This window comes from Pecten maximus, chromosome 10 (assembly GCF_902652985.1).
Source record: "Pecten maximus chromosome 10, xPecMax1.1, whole genome shotgun sequence".
Taxonomy (NCBI): Eukaryota; Metazoa; Mollusca; class Bivalvia; order Pectinida; family Pectinidae; genus Pecten; species Pecten maximus.
Genome location: NC_047024.1, coordinates 30,238,645 through 30,262,881, shown reverse-complemented (window position 1 = coordinate 30,262,881; position 24,237 = coordinate 30,238,645). Strand labels below are relative to the sequence as shown.

General features: G+C 37.0%; 1 protein-coding gene across 1 annotated transcript; it reads left to right on the top strand.

Annotated features, from left to right (window-relative positions):
- The first annotated feature begins 14,578 nt into the window (after positions 1–14,578).
- Positions 14,579–22,860, top strand: LOC117335485 (prothoracicostatic peptide-like). The gene is made up of 2 exons (XM_033895511.1): positions 14,579–14,704; positions 21,475–22,860. The coding sequence occupies exon 2, from the start codon at positions 21,499–21,501 to the stop codon at positions 22,309–22,311; it is 813 nt and encodes a 270-aa protein (XP_033751402.1). The 5' UTR covers positions 14,579–14,704; positions 21,475–21,498; the 3' UTR covers positions 22,312–22,860.
- Positions 22,861–24,237: the final 1,377 nt, after the last annotated feature.

Here is a 24,237-nt window from a genome sequence, read left to right as displayed (position 1 = left end):
TTACGCCCTACCTGCAGGGCACGGTCGTTAAACGACTATCCCCCAGGTGTGGGAGAACATTCGTGTTGTGATCAGTGTTTGGGATGTCAGTAAGGTGTCTGCGAAACGTCACGCGTAAACTCCAGTTCCGGTTACATGTATGTTAAAAAAAAAAAAATTCCCATACAGTCTTCATTAACGCAATGGAATGTATTTTTTTTAATTAGTAACCTCTACTATAGTCTATCATTTTTAATCATATCCATATTATTTTTAATTCGCCTGTTTTTTACTTAAGCTAGAACAGAAGAAATGACGACCCTGGAGATTTGTGTCTTTTAAAACCAAAGTTTATTTCAAGAATTGCTTTTGTACTTCTTCAGATGATGAATGATGATTTTCAACTTGGTTACATCCTTGTTTATTTAAATATAGTAAGCAAGAATTTAACAAAGTTGAAATCCATCATTCATCAGTATTACAACAGCAGTTTGTGTCGGATTTATATGAACTTCGATTTTACCCAAAACCTTATCCTTTCCGCCAGTAATGTCATCATACATCGAGATTTGCAGTTTGATTAATTATTTCATAAAGGTTACACAATTTAAAGAAGCACTACTAAATCACCGCCACAGTTCCGAAGGCCATGGTAATACAGTCTGCCACGGCTATCAGGCGCGATCTCTAGGGATCGTTACGCTCGAGACAATGCTATTGATAAATCTTTTAAATTGGCTTGCTCTAATGTGTAGAGGTATTTATGAGATATCAATTTTCGACAAGTATCATTAACATTAATTGACAATTAATGACCGCTAATTTTGTGTCGATGGTATTTCCCATCGAACATTTATTGTCATGTAAATCACCAACGCCTGATGAGGAACCTCTGAATTATGTGTATTTTAGTATATCCGTGGTGTGATTAATCTATGAAATAATTAACTATTAATAGTCACTGCATAAATATTCATAAAATATGCGAAAAGAAAAATTAACGTTGATACAATGTTCAAAGTTTCAACGGAAAAAAAATATCAATAAAATTATAGCTTACTTACGAAACAACACTAGAGATCTAAATAATAAACTGTTAACTTACAGGCGGTGTTATTTTATAGCTTTTTGCTCTGAATTTTGTTTTTAAATCCCAATTGATAATTACGCTAACGACACTCTATTGTTTTCTACGAAAAGCTTTTTGGGTGCGCTATTTCCTTATTCCTCTTAGTGTTAATATATTTCAATTCAGTTCCTTGTGCTGGTATGTTTTCATTCAGTTATACGATTCAATCTGATCATCCCAAACTATGTACGTTTACAGTTTGTAGATAAAAGAAACAACACAACCTCTACGTTTTTTCAATTATTTTGCAATAGGAACTGGTTACTACTATCGGTGTGATCAGGTGTTATCTTGTCAAGTTTACGGCTATCTTAGTGTGATGACACCACGAACGCAATCTTCAGTTGAACAGGAGATATTAATGCATACCCAACTAAATAATAGTTGCATGAAAATTGAGTCCCGCCATCATCAATGAAGGCCCTCTCTATCCAAAATCCCGAGAAAACGCTTCCGGTGTCATCAGCTAGGAATTTGATGATACGACCTCGGATCATTTCTTTCTCTCTTTTTTTTTGTCCCGTGGCAATCAACTTTGTCTTACCCAAATTATTTATTAAGCAACAATTGCAAAACATACTATCTTATTTTTTTCACTCATATTGACGCAGATTGAAACACGTTAGGGGTCTTACTGAAACCGGAATACACACAGAAAAATTGAAGTGGTTAAGCAGGTTACCCAACATACCAATGCATGCCCGAACGAGGAATCGAGCCCTGGTTGCATACATGAAATTACATTATATCTAGCAAGGCTTTCTGACACAACTATCGAGAATTTTGTTAAAAGAATACCAAGGGAAATGACCAAATGCTTTTACTAATTAGATAATTGTTAATATCAAATTATGAATAGAGCGATGAAGCATGGCGATCTACTGATCTATTTGGCGAGTGATTGAAGGTCTGTATGTCCATGTCTACGAAACGAATGCATCATGACTTGCCGCAGTGGAAACGTGAACGTTATTTTACAACGCCAACATCATTTTCCACCATGTTCAATATTTAATTTGGTTTGGTTTGGTTTATTTTGTTTAACGTCCTATTAACAGCTAAGGTCATTTAAGGACGGCCTCCCGTGCGTGCGACATGTATGCGTGTAGCGAGTGCGTATATGTGTTTTGGGAGGCTGCGGTATGTTCGTGTTAAGTCTCCTTGTGATAGGCCGGATCTTTTGCCGATTTAGAGTGCTACCTCACTGAAGCATACTGCCGAAGACACCCAGCAGCACACCCCACCCGGTCACATTATACTGACAACGGGCGAACCAGTCGTCCCACTCCTTATTTGCTGAGCGCTAAGCAGGAGCAGCAACTACCATTTTTAAAGACTCTGGTATGTCCCGGCCAGGGGGACAGAACCCAAAGCCTTCCTCACAGGGGCGAACGCTCAACTAAAGGCCAAAAGTGAGGCATTGTCAAGGGAGACATTAGGAAGAAGAAAGTTGTTCAGAAAGAAGAGAAAAGATAAGATCCCAAGTTTAGTCGCCTCTTACGATCATGCAATGGGGGCAGCAGGTACAATTCTTACGCCCTACCTGCAGGGCAGTTCAATATTTAATCAAGTCGTTCTGTAAACAAATTCTGCCTAACAAGCGTTACCCCTAAAACTAAATGGATATACCCTATTGGTATAGTGCGAGTTTAATATAATCATGTCAGTCAATACTCTGTGCTTTCGTTGTGCCTATTCCTTAGGTAATTAGCTTTTGCACATTACCAGTATTACTGCACTTTCATCATTGATAAGAAAATTAGAAATTTCCTTAGAAAGCAATAATGTATTTTCAACATTATTCTGAAAACATTTTCTAATACATCTTAAAAATGTGTTCTTCTCTCCCTGAATTCTTGAATATGTTGAATTCCCTCCAGTCATGAAACATGTTTTATTTTTAATTCTGTATTATTTTGATTCACAATATTTATGGGTGCATCTTTTATTTCCGGTGTAAACGAAATAGAACAATTTATTGCTGAAGTTTTTCTCGGTAATAAGGTAGGACTCTGAAGAGCATTTCATATCAAGCCAGAGGCTCTTGGTCTTTCTGATGGATGATTGGTTGATTAGCGTAAATGAAGGAAATGTTACAGACTAGAGTCTCCATTCAGCATATGGTGTATTTCGCGAGGGAAAATATTTAAATGTCCTGTTTTCACAGACTCACCGAATAAACAAATGCACTTTTTACTAACCCATGAAATACATTATTTGAGGATTGCTACGAGAGGTACATGTTCGTTTCTCTCTTTTCTTTTTTTTAACATTTTGAGCAAATCACAATGGCAGGAAGGGCGATAGAGTTTATGCCGTTGTTCGTCCTTCGGGCACGACCAATAAAGGTCACAGGCGTCAAATTTGTGAAATCGTTGATTGGTTGGGTTTGGTTTATTTTGTTTAACGCCCTATTAACAGCTAAGGTCATTTAAGGACGGCCTCCCGTTCGTGCGACATGCATGCGTGTGGTGAGTGCGTATGTGTGTTTTGGGAGGCTGCGGTATGTTCGTGTTAATTCTCCTTGTAAGAGGCCGGAACCTTTGCCGATTTATAGTGCTACCTCACTGAAGCATACTGCCGAAGACACCCAGCAGGATACCTCACCCGGTCACATTATACTGACAACGGGCGAACCAGTCGTCCAACTCCAGATATGCTGAGCGCTAAGCAGGAGTAGCAACTACCATTTTTAATGACTCTGGTATGTCTCGGCTAGGGGACAGAACCCAAAGCCTTTCTCACAGGGGCGAACACTCAACTAAAGGCAAAAAGTGAGGCATTGACCAGGGAGACATTAGGAAGAAGAAAGCTGTTAAGAAAGAAGAGAAAAGATAAGATCCCAAATAAATCCTTGAAACTATTTCTTTAAAATAATCAAGTGGCATGAACAATGCTATTTGGCTGATATTTCCTAATGATGACATTGGTTGCAAATATATATTTTACCAAGGTCGCATTGTTGAAACGTCCAATTAACTGAAAACCCTTGATCAAGATATTTTACTGGTGGGTTCCTTAGATAAAAACCGACAAAGTTTGCAAATTGAAATAATATTGACCCAACTTTACGGTCACGTATGTATTTTTTTAAACATTCAAATGTCCTCTGATTAAGTAAAAGACCTAAGTAAATAAACCATTGAAAACGGTAAGCGATGTAAAGATGATGAATATTGTCCAAACATGAGGTAGATCTATTAATGAAGCATACACCTTCGATGTCAACTGGAATAATATAACCATAATGTGTCAGCATAACGGATCATAATCCAACTGGCCATCACGATACAACGAGCTGAGTAGAATAATCGGTCAAGAAAAGGACAAGTTGTAAGTATAATGTGACCGGGCGGACTGTTGTTGGTCCATGTTGGGGATTGTACACACAAGGTATTAGTACCGTCCAAAACAAATTATAAGTTAAGATACATTAGATCCAAAATGATTTATACTGCATCATACTGCTGTTTGTCTTTCATTCTAATAACATAATAACAAATAGTAATGATAAACGGTTAGGACCCTTCAAGACCCGTGGTTGTGATAAGCACTAATATTAACAAGCAATATAATAACCGACAAACGTAATAAAATGCAATGACATGGAATTATTTGCACTTACAATGTGTATCGGGATGTTCACCACATATAACTTTATTATCAACATGCATATCCATATACCCCGTGTTGTAAGCTTGTTCCCGTCTGCAGCTTCGCCCACACTAGTATAAATGATAACCTTATGTAATAAGCATTTTGTCGGCGTTCACAAAAGTCTATAAACGGAGTCAATTGACCTTGAAGAAAACTTCAGGAAATGTGCAGGCGAGCCAAACTAATTAATTAAGAACGGTCCATACCGCATCCATAACGGACGTTTTATTGTCAAAAAAGTGAAATGGAAGTATAATTTAAATTCCTTGCAAAGATAACTAAATGTAAAATAGCAACAAATGAACAGGTTTCACAAAAGATACCAGATGGGACCTGGCGAATTGGTGACACTTCCATATGTAAATGTGTATTGAAGTTTAACCTCCACATTTTCTTAGGGGGTAAGATGGAGGTTTTGGGGATTGGGTTGGTTGGTTGGTTTATATTAAACGTCCTAACAACAATTATGGTCATTTGAAGATGGTCTTTTCTGTGGTGTGAGAGCTGCATGCGTGTGGTGTGTATTTTGATAGGTTACGATATGTGTGTATTTGGCTTCCTTTTGATAGCGCGGAACTGGGCCATTTTTAAGGTCATCTTATCCAACGTCTAGCAAATATTCAGTCAGTAATATACAAGGTGGTTTTTTTTTTTTATATATGATAGAAAATCATCAAACTTCGTCTCGGCTTGAGATGGGATATGATTTTATTTTTTCAGGGTCAAGTGGAATCGATTGCATCTGTCTAATTTAAGATGTTTGACATGAAAACTCCTCATTCAGTTGTGAGTGCGATTTAAAACTACGATGTGGTTGTAGATTAGAAAGTTCACTGCAATTCGATGCAAGCTTCGGAAGCCATGGCGTGACGCCACACTTTTGACATCTCCGCACAGAAAAAGTAAGCATTTACTTGTTGACACATCCACCAACACTTAAAATATCAAGTCATGACTTCGGAGTAATAACACTTTAAAGAATTTAACGCTCCAAACTTTTTATACAACTTTGAATAAAAATGCTGGTAAGTTGAACGAAACATGTGGGATCAACTATGCCACAATACAAAAAATACCCCACGATCGATTTCCCGGACCAAGTATATTTTGCTTTGGGTAAGTAAAAATTGAACTGGTATTGATCAAATAACGCCAATATCTCAGGTGTATTAGAAAGTAGTTCCTGTCATATCCCGACACTGAAGTGAACAGGTGTATCAACGTTTCTGGGTCTGGTGTGGTTTGTTTTTTAACGTCCTATTAATAGCCAGGGTCATTTATGGACCTGCCAGGTAAGATAAAAAATGGCCTCAGTTCCGCGCTATCACAAGGAGGCCAAATACACACATACCCTATAGGGAACAACCAACTAATTGAAAAAATATATTTTTGAAACGGTCCCTGTGTATAGAACGTTGAGCCAAGGATAAAATGTCTGGCAGCCACTGATTGGCCAGTATGTTATGAAGTGAGAAAATATATATGTAGCCTGATAGGTAACTATCAATAAGAAATGTTGATATAAATTTCTTAAGTCCGATTGGTTTTTTTCCCAAAAGTTCACGTAATAATAGTAAACAGGTAAACATTTAAGATTTTTGAGAATTTCTACTGCGAAATTCACCTATTTTCAAAATGGCTACCCTGGAGAAAATTTGAGCTGAAGGACCCAACTTTTTTGTTTTGATTAGGTGTTATATCAGACCCTAAACTTTTGTTATAAACCATAATCGTCATATTCAATTCAAGAATTTGAATGAAATAATCCAAAACGTTAACACTAAGGTCTATGGGAAAACAATTGGTTGGTTGGTCTCTACATATAGCTACCGCATATGACATTTTGTGCCATCTAGCGTCCCTGGAAACCAGATGATGGGACCGACTAGCACATTTTCGGACGGGATTCTCATCTTGGAGGCATTGTAGCAGAATTTAGAGAGAAATTGAGATTCAGGGGGGATTGATGATGAAAATATGACACATGTAGTGTTACAAGGAGGACCATAGACCGGACAGATACGGACATACATTCTATATTTCAATTGTAGCGGTATATATCGTGGCTCGGGGTACGGTGGTATGCTGGTTGTACTGCTGGCACTACCCCGGTTCAATGTGTGGGTGTGTGTCTGGTTGTTCTGTTGTCACTACCCCGATTCGGTATTCGGTGATATGTTTGGTTGTTCTGTTGTCACTACCCCAGTTCAGTGTTTGGTGATATATCTGGTTATTTTTTGTTGTCACTTGCCCGGTTCCGTGTTCTGTGTCTGTGTTTCGACTCTTTTATCTAAATAATGGCTCCACTCCTAATTTTTTTTCTCGTTCGGCCTTTTTTTCTTCATTTTTTACAAAAAGACCAGAAATTAGGGGGTGGAGGAGATAACATTGAGTTATCTCCCCCTGATCTTTATTCTATATCTTATTTGTTTATATTTCTGAGTAGCACGATTTCTATACTTGGCTATTAACCAAAAGCCATCACTTTAAATTCAAAGCTTATCAAGATATTAAAATTTACATTTCAAAATTAACTCAATTTTAATGTGGTTTTCCTTTAAGAATTTCATATCCGGTACCAATAGAAGAATCAAACTACCAGCCTAAGACTTGCAGTCAGGCACTGCATATTTTGATAGCATATCCTATGGTTCTATCCTGTTCCAGAAAAGTTATCTTTGAAAAATGTGAAAGATGCTATAGGGAACAACCAACCAATTGAAAAAATATATTTTTGAAACGGTCCCTGTGTATAGAACGTTGAGCCAAGGATAAAATGTCTGGCAGCCACTGATTGGCCAGTATGTTATGAAGTGAGAAAATATATATGTAGCCTGATAGGTAACTATCAATAAGAAATGTTGATATAAATTTCTTAAGTCCGATTGGTTTTTTTCCCAAAAGTTCACGTAATAATAGTAAACAGGTAAACATTTCAGATTTTTGAGAATTTCTACTGCGAAATTCACCTATTTTCAAAATGGCTACCCTGGAACAAATTTGAGCTGAAGGACCCAACTTTTTTTTTTTTGATTAGGTGTTATATCAGACCCTAAACTTTTGTTATAAACCATAATCGTCATATTCAATTCAAGAATTTGAATGAAATAATCCAAAACGTTAACACTAAGGTCTATGGGAAAACAATTGGTTGGTTGGTCTCTACTTTAATAGCCAGGGTCATTTAAGGACCTGTCAGGCGTTCGCCCCTGTGAGGGAGGCTTTGGATTCTGTTCCCTTGCCGAGACATACCAGAGTCAAAAATGGTAGTTGCTACTCCTGCTTAGCGCTCAGCATATTTGGAGTGGGACGACTGGTTCGCCCGTTGTCAGTATAATGTGACCGGGTGGGGTGTGCTTCTGTTTGTTTTTGGCAGAATGCTTCAGTGAGGTAGCACTATAAATCGGCAAAAGTTCCAGACGATCACAAGAAGACCGAACACGAGCATACCGCAGCCTCCCAAAACACATATACGCACTCACCACACGCATGCATGTCGCACACACGGGAGGCCGTCCTTAATAAATGACCTTCGGTGTTAATAGGACGTTAAACAAAATAAACCAAACCATACATCCAGCAGGCCACCCCACCCGGTCACATTATACTGACAACGGGCGAACCAGTCGTCCCACTCCAAATATGTTGAGCGCTAAGCAGAAGTAGCAACTACCATTTTCAAAAACTCTGGTATGTCTCGGCCAGGGGACAGAACCCAAAGCCTTCATCACAGGGGCGAACGCTCAACTGAAGACCAAAAGTGAGGCATTGTCAAGAGATACACTAGGAAGAAAAGAAAAGATAAGATCCCAAATTTAGTCACCTCTTACGATCATGCAATGGGGGCAGAAGGTACAATTCCTACGCCCTACCTGCAGGGCAGGATCAATATACAGAGGGACGCATCGCCTCTGTGTTTGAGCCTTCTAATGGCCCCTGAATAGAAGATAAAGAAGACCTGAAGGGATCAGGGCTACTTCAAAACAACCAGTCTTACGTAAGCCATGTATTGCGTACATTATTCTAAACGTTTAACTTCTATACATTCATTTATGCATGTAAACCGTAAGTGCACAAAGGACTTCCAGACCATTGTAATCAATGATTTTACATGGTTTTCACAATACACCAAATATAGATATTTTTACTATTGTTAAGTTTTACTCTCAATAGTCACATGTATGCAATTGAATAACTTGCAGAATGCCGACTTAAGAGTCATTTTGTAGCGCAATATCAATGTCATGTCATGTTGCGAGTATATTGGCATGAACTCTGGACCTAATATTGATCGTCACAGCCGCAGGTGCGCATATAATGTTATAATTTCGCCTTCTAGATAATGAAGGACGCATTTTAATTTATTTTAGCTATACCGTATCTTCATGAAGCTTTCAATATGCGTTTTTACTTTATTTTATATATATATAATACGTTTTAACGACTGGACTACAGCATACCTGTACCACAAAAGCCGGTTTTCTATCCAAACATCTGTCAGATGGTAGACTGTGTCAAGGATTACATCTGAGTCATCATCGCGCAGTAAATCTTGGATTAATATGACGGTATGACCTAATTTCACATTAATATTGAAATTGAAAACTGATATCGTTTTGTTCTATGACAACGTTATGCAATATAGCACACCTACATGTAACATTATGCAATAATGTCCTATTAATCGCCTTGTCATTTAATTATTCAAATAACTGGCTTGATCGGATGTTTGACATGGAAATCACGGAGACCACTAAAAGAGATCATTGCTTCATCATCCCGTTCTTCCCACGTTTTACTACTTCGATCTACGTGATATTCTGGAATAAGTGTTAATTGTGCGGGCGGCTCAAAAATCAAAATAACCTTATTCATATACATATATCTTGTTTTTTAATTATATATGTTTAAATTCAATTACATTTTGTACATGTATCTTTTTATTCACTTCTACCTTTCTATTTCATATCAAAGAACATACCCAACGTTTCAGACTTCATCTTTAGTCCCCACTGTAGAAAAAAATCCATCTTGTGCCAAAACTCAATTGGAATGGGACGCTCGCCGCAAAAAATATCATTAGTTTTCAAAACCACCACGCATCTCAAACTTAAGTTTCAGGGACCAAGTACAGTCAAACCTGCTCTAACGGCCACCTTGAATTAGCGACAACCTCCGTTAAGCGGCCAGTCTGGTCCGCCCGATGAAAAACACTATATAATGAACCTTAAATAAGCGATCACCTGTCTAACGCGGCCAACGGCCACAAAAATCTGCCCCGAGTCGTTGTGTCGTCCTGTATTAAGCGACCATTTTGTCCGGAAGTAGACATCCGCAATGATCACATGACCAAATATTTTTAACAAATTCATCAAAACGTTTATCTTTAATGATTTTCATTTCAAAATATACTGAACATGGTAAATTGTTATCAATATCAATAAGTGCATTAAAATATGATAAATTCAATAAACTGTTGAAAAAAGAATACGGCAACAGGCCGTTTCTGGCCAACCTAGTTTAAGCAGCCAATATATGTCGGTCCCTTGGGTGGTCGCTTAATACAGGTTTGACTGTACCTGCAATAATCAGGGTATATCCGCGTGTGATCCAAACCAACAACCACGTTTGTCCGAAATCCAAGATGGCTGCCAAAATTCCTATCTCAGGTCGACAACGTTTTAAAACAATATCGGAAGTTAGACATAGTACCTTTGTCTTCATTTCAAGATTTTCGTTCTCAATGTTTTTCCTCGAAATCCCAAGACCCATACTATAATCAAAAGAAAAACACGAACATTCCATGGCATCACCACACGCCAATGCTTCGCACTCAAGAGAAGGTCGTCCTTAAACGACCATATAAAACCAAAGCCGTCTTTTAAGAAGAACGTCTTCTCAATTACCACGACGCCAAGGGTCTTTATCTGGTAGCAATATTAAAGGAAGGAATATTAAGTATATTATAATGATATTTATCTGATTTCTATGTCACAGATGACTATTGGGTACAATGCTTTAAGCAATTTAATCTTACAAAAAAAATAACCAAAAGGCAAATGAGCTATGCGCAGCTGTACGGTCCTCAAATATGTATCATTGGCGACCTCTATTTTCCTTCTGAAAATTTATAAAAACGGCATTATTGATTTATATATACTTGATATTATTAATGTAGGTTCTGCAAGACTAAAGCACATTCATTGCGACAATAATGGTGAGATTAAATTGAGGGTACTACAACAGGTAGAGATTCCATTTATTTTTCTACGCTGATTCGGCCGAGATTCTAACCGTGTCGTACAAACAGGGATATTTGATGTCTTCATTATTTGTGTTTAAATGTGTTTAGGTCAGCATGAAATATACCATTGTGATTCGTCCGGGAGCGTTAGCCAAACTATGTCATATTAACATTTTTTCGGTATTTCGGATAAAAGAGGAATAACAGATGTCTGTTTTGAAAGAACTTTCAAATAATGAATAAATGTTGTTGGTTTTTTTTTTTGGGGGGGGGGGGGGGGGGTTGAATAGCAGTAAAGTATTCATAATGATGAAAAATTAATTTAGATTTATTTTAATACTGTAAATGATGACAAAGAAAACACAATTTACGAAAATCAACGGGGACTATTTTATGAAGTATTATCTGAAAAAACAGCACGTAAAACAATGTTTGCATACTATATTCATAGTGTTTTCATAATCAAATGTTTGTTGTTTCCACTTGTTATACTCTTATGAAGAATCAAAACTCAGAATGTAAATATAGACTTATAAAATGCCCATATGAATAACTGCTTTAACAATTCCGGGGAGCTGAAGGGATCTCCCAACAACATTTTGCTCAGTAATACGTTTCAATAAAAACGAGATCAAGATACAAGCGGACCTGTGTTGAAGCATTACACGTCTAATTTCGCAACTGCCACGAATGTGTTTTACATGTCACAAATTTATAGTACTATTTGCGTTCCTGAACTGTGTAACGCAGTTGCTGAACGTACTATCAACGATACATTGTCTGTATATCATCTTTCTATGTACAGGCTACAAGCAGGTTAATGAAGATTGGTCGGAAGGCTACTCATCGAGCAGCTCCACTGTGCCTTTTGCCTTTGCAAAGGACAGTGACTGAAAAGTTTTGAGAATCTTGTCCGTACAAAGTATCCAGCAAGTTTTTAAGTACGTTTGATAATTGCAATATACGTTCCTGTATTTTTTATTATTTTTATTTTGTTGTGATCGCTTTTACTTTATTATGTGCCACGAGTATATACAATTCAAATGTTTACTACAAGCCTTTTCATTTATATTGCCTTTACCTTGACCTGGAAACCCTGAAAACTCAAACTTGTCTGTTTATGATAAGAGCTCTAATGAAATGTCAAAATCTTTGGAATGAATACTACTTATATATAAAGAACATATTGAATTAAGCTTACATTCTGCTATAATTTTTTTCTTGATCCCTTTTCCCGAATTATTTTGGAGAAGCGTTACAAGTTTGAATGGTTGATTGGAAATATGTTTACTAAACCCGGATTTTTACGCAAATATATTGCTTATACGGCCAAAGGACAGAACCCAAAGCCTTCCTAACTAAAGGCCAAACGTGAGGCAGTGTCAAGAGAGACATTAGGAAGAAAACAGTTGATAATAAAGAAAAGAAAATATCCCAAATTAAGTCGCCTCTTTCGAACATACAATGGGGACAGCAGGTTAAATTCGTATGCCCTACCTGCAGGGCATGAAATTGTTGTACGCCTTAAAAATTAAGTAAATCTCGTATGTCATGTTAAAAATTTAACTTCGCCCGAAGAATGAATATTAATCGCTGCTATAAATACGAGCATGTGCAGAAAAACAAATACTACCTTCAGTATTAAAGGTTGTAGTTTTGCTGTCATCAGACTTATGTTACATGGGTATGATCTTGCAGTGTGTGGAGAGTCTAAAAGCGTCCTTCAGAATGTTCTAGCAAACAAAACATTATTAAAGAGAGGGAAAAAACCGTTTGACATCTCTTAACAACCCATTAGGTTTAATTCACCATTACCGGAATCAAATTGACACTGATGAGCGTTCATGATAGTAAGCTATTCAAATATCTCGTCCATGGCAAGTCCTTCCCGTAGACAAGTCTGTGTTGAATACGTTTTTCTTTCGGGAGATACAATTTTCTGGAAGCCTAGGTTCTTTAAAAATGGTAGTTGCTGCTCCTGCTTAGCGCTCAGCATATAAGGAGTGGTTCGCCCGTTGTCAGTATAATGTGACCGGGTGGGGTGTGTTGCTGGGTGTCTTCGGCAGTATGCTTCAGTGAGGTAGCACTATAAATCGGCAAAAGTTCCGGCCTATCACAAGGACACTTAACACGAACATACCGCAGCCTCCCAAACACACATACGCACTCGCCACACGCATGCATGTCACACGCACGGGAGGCCGTCCTTAAATGACCTTAGCTGTTAATAGGACGTTAAACAAAATAAACCAAACGAAACCGATCGTTAAAAAAAAATGTCACAGTTATAGCGCCACTTCACTTAAATGTCAAATTGAAGATATATTGAAATACCATCTCACCAGATATATTATTCCGATTCCGAAATGGTCATAGTAACACCAAGATTTATCCGAGAACCACACCTGTACACGCGAACCGATAATTCCCCTTTTTCTCTTGTTCCCTTTCCGGATTATATAGGAACACTCGCCATCATATCACTTTGGTTGTCACTTGGGCCAGATATACCAGAGTCCAAAATTATCTTCTTGGGTGTCGTCGGCAGTATGCATCACTGAGGCAGTACTTTCACATGGAGATGTACACGAACATACCACAGCCCCCAAAAGCACACACACATTCCAAATGATACGCCGTCCTTAAATGACCTTACTGTTGATAGTACGTTAAACAATGTATCGGGAATAAGTCAAGCTCCAAAAATAAGTGATATCCTACGTTTAGGAGTTTTATTTGGCCATGATAGACATGATGAACGTAATGCGTAATTAAACTTTTATGTAATACCGGGTGTGTGCTGTATATATGACATCGCTGATGAGTAATACCGCGAATTTGAATTATCAGTTTTATTTCTACACATCAGCAAAGGTTGAACACGTCAATGTTCGTATTTGTACGTATCTAATAGGCTATGACTTCTTAACTTGTATGTATTACAAGGGGAACATATTGCAATATTGTACCTCGATGAAGGTGTAATTGTAATTCGTTCTGTATCCATACAACAGTTTTAACACTAACAACGCTATAGAATAACGTTGTTGCTTGTTAAAACGTCTTTTTAGTGAATTTATTAATTACCGTCATGTAAACATGAAGGTGTACCACTACAGAAACACGTCAGTATGTGTATAGCATGCTTTAATTTTAAATCATTAGAGTAGATACCCTAAACGCATAGGTCAGCTTTACCTGACAGTGGTATCACACCTGAGAAGCAAGTATGGAATAATCTGACGCTTACTCTAACGGTGTTTAACTCCCGCATTGTGATGGTAACAATGCATTATTAAAGTCTCCGCGGTAATTACCCACTTGTAATTTCCCTATCGATTCAATATTTTCTTTTCATCGATAATAATCATTACCTGGGTTAGAAGATCACCAGACATGCGTAGCTAACTCCTACAATTCACTATATTCCTATATTTCGACGAAGTATTGGCGATCTGATCTGAGGCTTTACTGCTTGCTGATTGGTTGATTTCGAGTGAAGGCATATGGTGATATTAGTGATGAAACGCCCACTGCTGTATTTGCCTCTGTATAAAGGACATTGGTACTCTCTACTGCTTATCAGAACATAACGGACTGTTAATACTGTTGGAGCGCATGTTCTGGTCACAGAGGTGAACAGAATTTCGGTGAAGAAGTATACTTTGCACAAGTGAACTCAAGCCAATTTAAAGGTAAGCATAACAGTTGATTGCTATGTGCAGCGGTAATCATTTACGGCTATGACTTTATTGCTGTTTTCTATTATTTAACATTTATAAGATATATAGTGACAGTGTTAAAAGTTAAATGGTATACATAAACATAATTCTATAATCGGATTATGCCATATCATAAATAGTCCTTACGAGAATATATTGTCGTTGTTCTTGAATGTTTTAAGTAACGTTATTGTGATCTCTAATTTAGGTAAGTTACGCCATTACATACGAAGATTTGGTTTGGTTTGGTTTGGTTTATTTTGTTTAACGTCCTATAAATGGCATCTTTAAACAAGATGTTAGTATATGGGGTCAGTTAAAGAAGAATAATGAAGTATGTGTTTTCGTCCTTCCAGATCTCCGCATTGCTAGAGAAATAAAAAAAATATTATCACTTAAAACAGTAATATTTACAAATACATTACTACTATACAGTGCATTATTGCTTATCACATAGATATTTCAGTAGTAATGACAGCGAAAATATCCTTTATAATTGTTTTCAATGCATTTTTTCCTTTGTTCATAAAAAACCCCGAACAATTACGTTATTGCGTCTTTTATACCATCCATTAAAATACTCCACAATGACAATACTCCTACAGTTAAACTATAACAAATATATTAATCCATGCACTTTTTCTTTTTATATTATTGTACATGTAAAGTAATAACAAATTATGTATTCATTAAATACCGCTAACTGATATTAATAAGCGAAAATCAAACTAGTTTTAACGTTAACAGATTTACATACTATAGTTACTTATCTGAGTATTACTCTTTGTTACTGTGAACTGTTTGTATCTAACACCGGTAGACGGAGGAATCAAAGTATTTATTTAGAATGCAATTATATATATACATGAAGAGAGAGAGAAAAAATACAAATTTCACTAGCTCAGTGTATTGTATTTTTATATATATATAATATAATATGTTGAAAATCATACCCTTTAAACAGTCCAACCAAAATTGTTAGCTCAGTAGCTAATTTTCAGACTTAAATTTCTTTAACGCCGTTGGAACAGCGTGAAACACATCAAGCGTTAACTATTTAACGATATTACCGTTGTGTTGTATTGCCTATAGCACGTCACTGGTTCAGATGCTATATTTTAACTCTAAAACATGAACAATTCACCGCCTGATGTCGCGTCAAATTAAATATGTTTGAAGCAAATTAGGCATTAGGGCACCGAGGAGACAATTCATGATGTAGAATCGTATCTACTAAGCTAATTTCGTCCCTTTTATCTATGTCAAAGGGACCAGGAGCTTTCATGCAATTTCAGTTGGTAGTTAAGACACCCGAGAAAGACAATTAACACTTTGGTAGAAATGTCCAGCAATAGCAGCTCCAGTGTTCGTGTCCGGAGTAAAGAACAATACAGTGATATTTCGAATATGTTTCTAGTGAGAATGATTGTACTTAAGTAAAAACAGCAAAGCTTTTGTGAAAATTTGTTTATCTTAAAATACTCATATTGTACTTATATATATATCTATGAGAGAAGATAGTGTGATCGACTATACATACAGAATATTTGCAATAAAGATCACGATAATTCTGCATAGTTATCTGTTGATGTCCGTCATTGTTTCTTAGACTTACAACTTAAATATACCAATATGCATTAAGAATAGTGAGTATTTCAAAAATTAATACTAAATATGCAACGCTCTCAGATACAATGCCAATAATAATAGATGCTTCCTGAATAATACATATGTTAGCATCGTTCCATAAAACGTCCTATGTAGGCAGTTTTATTCAGGCTTTTGTTTGTCGCTAGACATAAATGAACCTTGCCCGTATTGCTATTTCTTTTATTATATTTCTTACTTCTTAACTTTCAAATTTGTCTAAACAACAATTTTTCAATGATTTGAACATCAACCTTAAACACATCATTGCACTAGATAGCATACTGTTCGCACACCAGAAATAATGATACTATACATTTGGTATGTAATATGACAGTTATACGCTATGTAAAAATGAAAGTTCTTTAAAATAACCACATTCTTGCTGTAAAATAGAAATCCGCTATTATCAAACAGTGTTTTAAACTTAACTGCTCCAGAATTTTGTGTGTGATGGGTTTGGATACAAATAATAGCAAGTGAAGATGACGAGGACTCCGATGATAGGGCCACTCATTCGCTGATATGTTGATGATGTTACATACAATTTTTTGGACATTGCTGAAAACATGATGTTATTATAAAAAGAGACGGATTTCCTTCGGCAAAATTCAAAATGGTAGCGAGAAAATAACTTTACAAAGTCATGTGGCGGGAAGAGGACACCTTGCATAGAAATATCCCGCAAAATGATATGAGAGAGATGATTGCGCCCATCCCAAACATTATCGCGAGGCTAGCAACTTTATACAGGAACTGATATGAGAGAAGATTACGCCCATCCCAAACGTTATCCCGAGGCAAGCAACGTTATACAGGAACTGATATAAGAGATGATTGCGCCCATCCCAAACGTTATCCCGAGGCAAGCAACGTTATACAGGAACTGATATAAGAGATGATTGCGCCCATCCCAAACATTATCGCGAGGCTAGCAACTTTATACAGGAACTGATATGAGAGAAGATTACGCCCATCCCAAACGTTATCCCGAGGCAAGCAACGTTATACAGGAACTGATATAAGAGATGATTGCGCCCATCCCAAACGTTATCCCGAGGCAAGCAACGTTATACAGGAACTGATATAAGAGATGATTGCGCCCATCCCAAACGTTATCCCGAGGCAAGCAACGTTATACAGGAACTGATATAAGAGATGATTGCGCCCATCCCAAACGTTATCCCGAGGTAAGCAACGTTATACAGGAACTGATATGAGAGAGATGATTGCGCCCACCCCAAACGTTATCCCGAGGCAAGCAACGTTATACAGGAACTGATATGAGAGAGAAGATTACGCCCATCCCAAACGTTATCCCGAGGCAAGCAACGTTATACGGGAACAGATATGAGAGAGATGATTGCGCCCATCCCAACCGTTATCCCGAAGCCAGCAACGTCATGCAGTCAGTACATTTATCGTTATTTTAAGGATTCGATCCCTGTGAAATCCTCACCTCACACAAAATAATATTCTCGATGTAATGTTACTGGATAAAAAAGTTATACAGAAGACGAAACAACCTAGCAAATTGAAATGGCACAATGTTTTTCAATAGTAGGTCGATGTCGGAAATAGTTACGTATTTCTTAGAGTCATCCGGGTAATATACGTTTTTATGTTATGAATGTTTGATTAAAAAGTAAATTTGATCCGTTGTATGCCAGTATTGCCAGCTCGTATCTTCCACCTCATGTTGAATTATTCGGCGGAAGTGAAATCTTCAATCCGTCAAACTTGGGCCAAATTTGATCGTAAATATTTGAAAAGCCATCAAAATTCAAATATAACTGTTATTAGTTTAGTATTATATTCCTACCGCAATTTTTTTATGAAATTGAAATTATATTTTTTTTTCGACAATTTGTTTTGTCATGATTTTCGTAAATGACTTAAGAGGTTTCATCAAGGTAGATCCAATTATTTAGAAGTGGATTCACTTAGGATGACTAAAGCCTTCATTAATTGCAAATTCAACAGGTCATTAGGAATAATGACAAGGGCGTTCTTTATTGTTATGTTTTTTAATTGTCTTCTTTGTGCCATCCAACAGAAACGTTTAAGCGTGCAGCTGCTATCTGTACAACTTCTATATTTTAGGAACAAGTAAATTCCAATTTACTTATTTTTTGTAGCAATTATTTAAAATACTCTAACACCACAATCCTATAAATCCTTAAAAGATGGTTATTTGTGCCATTAATGAAGAGCACGCGAAAGTAATTCTGGCATTTTCAACTCCCCTGTGTAACGGTTGATACTATTTTATTCTCAAACCATTGTTCAGGAATAGCCTGGTATAACCCAGAGTAATGAGCACGACCACAGTCGTTAATGAGATAAACAGATGCCCCAAGCCTCTAAAGTTTCACTTTTTACCAATTAAATTAATCCGTTTAAGACGTCTCAGAACAACGTTTTTCATATTGCTACATTATCAAAATAGTCACAACATATTTTACAACACGGATCTGAATGATATTTGATATTATCATGATTGATGCTCTGTTAAATGGATATTCATAAATGTACCGGTGTGTTTTAAGTCTTGAGCTCTGTTTAAGACGATGGTATAATGTATTGCGTGTATTTATAAAGTAAGTGAGGGGTTTCTCTTTTTGCCTTCGTTTGGGAAAATTACATTAGACTATTAAAACGGCATCAGGTCCGCGATATCGCACCTCCTAAACTAAATATACGCGCTTAGCAACCTCATAAAATGGAGGCCGTGTTTAAGTGACCATAACTGTTGATGGAACATTATTACAAAACCATATCATTTGCAACATTTAATATCTATATCTTGTCCGCTTACTGGCTTCTGTTTTATTTACGAACCTCTCTCTTAAGCAAATCCCTCTTTTTGCGAAACTGCTGATGACACATCGATCCAAAGTCTATCAGTGCTACATTGTCAACAGCGTATACACTATTTATCACAAAAACGCATAAAATGGCACTGAAAGAAATTATTCTGACTAGCATCGCCAACTGAAAATGTAGGAACGGCGGCGTGATAGTTATCGCTTTAATGTTACAAACACAATATTGATGCGGATAAGGATAGGATTTATTCGGGACGCATTTAATTATTTAAAAGATAGAATTATGATATCAAACTTTTGAAGGTTGGTATTCGCGTAAAGTGTATAACTTTTGGTTTTCTATAAATCGGCAAAAGTTCCGGCCTATCACAATGAGCATAACACGTACATACCGCAGCCTCCCAAAACACACATACCCACTCACCACATGCATGCATATCGCAAACACGGGAGGCCGTCCTTAAATGACCTTAGCTGTTAATAGGACGTTAAACATATAAAACCAAACCAAACCATCTTTAAAACTATACAACAGCCGATTCTTGTTTTCAAACGATCACAATTACTCTTGGTCGGAGATGTAATATTCTACCATTACATTTCTTGTTAGCGGTATCAGTAAGGACAAGTTTATATGGCATGCCACGATATCCAGGTTACAGGGTTTTGGTGTAAAATCGTTGTAAAAGATCCTTGGATTGTCCCATATTACGCGTACATCGTCTTCTTAGAGAAGTTGTTGCTTAAGCAATTAACCTCAATCAAATAAATGCATTTTAAATGTGAAATACATTCCATTTCTCCCCAGTCGTGTCCTTTTCTGTAAATTCAAATAATGACTTGAGTTCGATTTTCCTGTTGTAATATGGATGTCGATGTTAAGTCTCCATGCAATTGATACGGGGCTCCTGCTATAGAAATGACATATATTCCAATTCTTAAAGCATATCAGTTCCAATTAGATAACGACTCTGTAACTGCCCGCTTAATAAACACTTCAATTTTCTTATGTAATTAAAACAAACACGAAACATACACCGTAGTCGTTCCATTATATTGTGTCAATAGAACTGTATGTGGAGGGAAATTTAACATTTCTTTTTAATGACCTTATACATCCTAATAGCTCGCATAGTGATGTAAAAGAATACGTGTATTAGGGCGTCTACTTCATTGACCAAGCATTTGAAGTCGCCGTCCAAATGACGTTAGTTGTTAGTAAGACGTAAATCAATGCAGATATGATAAAGGGCCTACATTTACACGTAAATACACAGTACAATATCACAGTACAACGGATTCAAGCAATGTATCTGCCAACAAATTTTATCCAAATACCACTATACGCTTCAATGACTATAGACATTAACTGATTTTGTTGTGACAATGCTTCTTATATTTCCAATAATGTTTAGCAAATGGTCACATACAACAATTGTCCCGGTTACTCAACGTTATTTCTTGGTATGATTGGTCAAGGTGCGTTGCAGTGACGCTATCTATTTCATGTATAACATAAAAAAATTGACGGTTTTATCAGGCCAAACTCCCATTTCTACAATCATCGTTCAGTTTCACATTTGTTTATCAACTCACCTTCTCACAACACAGCTTCTGATGCATCAGTAACATCAACATACCGTTGGTTTTGGAATGCATTATTTTCGGATGATGTATAACATCAAACACATTGTCCCGGAATCTTTTGCTATGCATGCCGGTAAATTGATTTTTTTTTCTTTCTTGTCACTCATGCATTCTATATTTGATTCTGTGCTATCTGCGGAAGTATACTTCCTTTGAAGATTATTGATTTATATCAATAATCCTCAATGCCATTTGGTGTCATTATGATTTCTCCTGAAGTTCTCGAAGGCTTCAATGTTTTTTTCCTTCTTTTGATATACAGATAGTTGCAACTTCCAATCCGTTTGGTGTACAAAATATGTTGAATTCATTGGTGTCCGCGTGTTTAATCCTTCGACTTTTTTTTTAAACGGACAGACAAGTGGACTCAGACTATAGATGATTAGAGAAAACAGAGGAGACGAAACAGAATTAGTAATGTGATATATCTCCAGTCGTTTCATTCATGTCTCCCTTACTCTTTATTTTCGCTTGTGCCTTAGTACCCGTCTCGAGATGGATTTACCTTAGCTGTTGTGCGATCACTAAATCGCAATAACATTTATATTACTTTCCAGTCGCCGATTTTTATAGCTAAAATAAATAGTTATATTAATTATATTATTGTTTTGTGTTTTTCAGACGTGCATCCACCACTGAAACAACATGCAACTTAAAATCTCCATTACCCGATGGGTTTGTATCACACTGCTTGTCCTAAAGACCGCCTACTGCATGGCAAAGTCACAAGACGGCATCGACAACTCTAACATTGAAGCAGTTCGGGAGAAGCGCGGTGTATTAGACAGTGACTCTAAAGAAGCCTTATCAGACTTTATTAACACTTTATCAGATTCTGCATCGGACGCATCTGTGCAATCGAAAAGAGGCTGGCAAACATTTGACTCAAGGGGTAAAAGAATGTTGGTGAACCTATCTCCGTGGGGGAAACGACGGTGGGCTCGTCTTCAGTCATGGGGTAAACGATCCTTCGATCCATCTGCAATGGACGGCTCAGATAAAGATGATATCGAATCGGGAAGTCAAACGGGGCAAGCAGAGGTATACAATAAAGAAAAACTTGACTCTAAAAACATGGGCACGTGGGGGAAGTCTGATCCTACTGACGAATTAGCAGCCGGAGGACTTGAGGATGTAGATAAACGGAAATGGACAGGCTACGCCTCTTGGGGTAAACGTCAGGATGAAAATGTGTCCGATGATTTTTTGCCAAAAAGGAAATGGAACCAACTGAGTGCATGGGGAAAGCGTGCGGATGACTTGACAGCTGATGAACTGGAAGCCATCAAGCGGAAGTGGAATAGGATGGCATCATGGGGAAAGCGATCTAATTGGAGTGGTTTCAGTTCATGGGGAAAACGGAATCCTTGGTCGAGTTTGGCAACGTGGGGGAAAAGGTCAAACTGGAGTGGCTTTAATTCGTGGGGAAAACGCAATGACGCTGACAGCGTAGAGTAGTAAGCAAGCTGACTGGTGGTTCAATGGTTTTTGTGACGTATACCGCTATGACTGAATTATCCCGTCACAACGACACCTAACGTACCGAAACGTTTTCTGCATCTGTGGATACATGTAACTAAAACCGCGGATACGAAAATAATGTGTGCCTGGACCTGTCAATGAAAAGACAAAGACACGAAACTAAAATCAGTGGTAATGCCAAGCACTTCAAGTGGCAATGCCATGCATTTTGTATTTCTTATGAAATGTCGGAATGAAAATAGAAGAAAGAAGTCTTGGCCATCTTATTTGACGCGATAATTATGACTGCATTGATTGTAAAAAGTGTTAAATATTAACCGTCGTCTAAATATTTTCTTTGTTATACTCCATGTGATATTAACGTTTGACCTGTAAGAACAACATATTAAATATGATTGATTCATTTATATTTACAGACATATCATACCTTTCCTTATGTGTATAAATAATTTCTATATTTATGAACTTGTCATTTCGTTACAGAATATAAGGAAAACTGAAGTAAATTATTTTCCGTATCCGCTCTCTTTCAGTTTGTTTCTATCTCACCTACTTTTTGAGTATTATAGTGTGAAGGCAATATCGAAACTTCCTAAGGACTTAGTTATTGTACGTTCCTGAAATACTAAACAAACAATTAAAGATGTTACAGAGCCGACAGCGTATACACTGCGTGTCACAAAATTGCATGGTACCCATGGTATAGGACTATTTCAAATTAACGCCAACTGATGAAAACCCTTGATAACACCGTACTAAAACGACTGCTTATTAGACCGAAAGTACGATAAGATTTCTTCGAAATGCAATTAAAGATGTATTCAACTTGAAATTAAAATAATTTTGCCGGCGTGTGAATTCATTCACTCTTTGCATTGGCGATCTAGTTTTGTGCCGACATAGACTTCACTTTCATATTGTGAATTGTGTAATATTGTTATACACGTTTATAAACACAAGTGGAACAGCTGATTTATGTGCTTTAACAAATAATATTATAACGCAGACAGTTAAGAAACAAAACGCTGACACTCTGAGCTTATGACCTACTACGTAGACCCCTAATCTATGACAAAGGACACCAGTTTCGGGTCGTCGAATCAATGTTTCTTTACATGTTTTATAAGAATTAACATCCGAAAACGCTAGTGCGACCATAACTCTTTAAGTTCGCATAAATCCTCCCATAATATGCGACAAAAAAATCTATATTGGAATACTTTTTCTCGAGCTCTGAACATCCCGGCTTTTAGACTGCCTCGCGTATTTTGAGTAACGTATGACATCAGAGAATAACCTAAAGCCCAAAAACTGAAAATTCATATGACGTTAATAACCGTATGTATTCGATTTTAAAAGGTTTTAGAATGTACATAAATACTGGATTTTTAGAGTGATGGTTTTTCACTGTTGTCGCCTGGTAGGCTTTGTGCGAAGTTTTCCGAAACCTAGCCCCTGTTTCTCAAGTGACAAAATCACACACTTACCTATATAATTAACACTGCGCATTAAATTGATTTGTATAGGGATATGGTTAAGATTTTATAAAATGAGTATTTCATCTTGAAATGTCGTATTTATGTATATCAACATCGTAATAATCAAATGATTTTGTAATAATATTTTGTGTTGCCTGGGTGACGAGAGTAGCTCACTAACTGCTGTTCCACTAATATACACACCTGTACGATAAGTAGATCAATGTTACAAAATGACGAACTCACATCATACAGTGGCGACGAATTTTAATGGAAAATTCCCATGGCTTGACGTACATATAAGAATTGAGTTTACTTAATCAGTCCATGCAAGCAGCAAAATATATCCTTAATTGGAGTTTCACATCTTTATGATACAGATTAATTGTATTCAAATTTTAAATTAACCTTGTTTTAATTAATG

Excerpts from the sequence above, each read along its gene's own strand:
- LOC117335485 (XM_033895511.1), top strand. The coding sequence starts at position 21,499 with ATGCAACTTAAAATCTCCATTACCCGATGGGTTTGTATCACACTGCTT.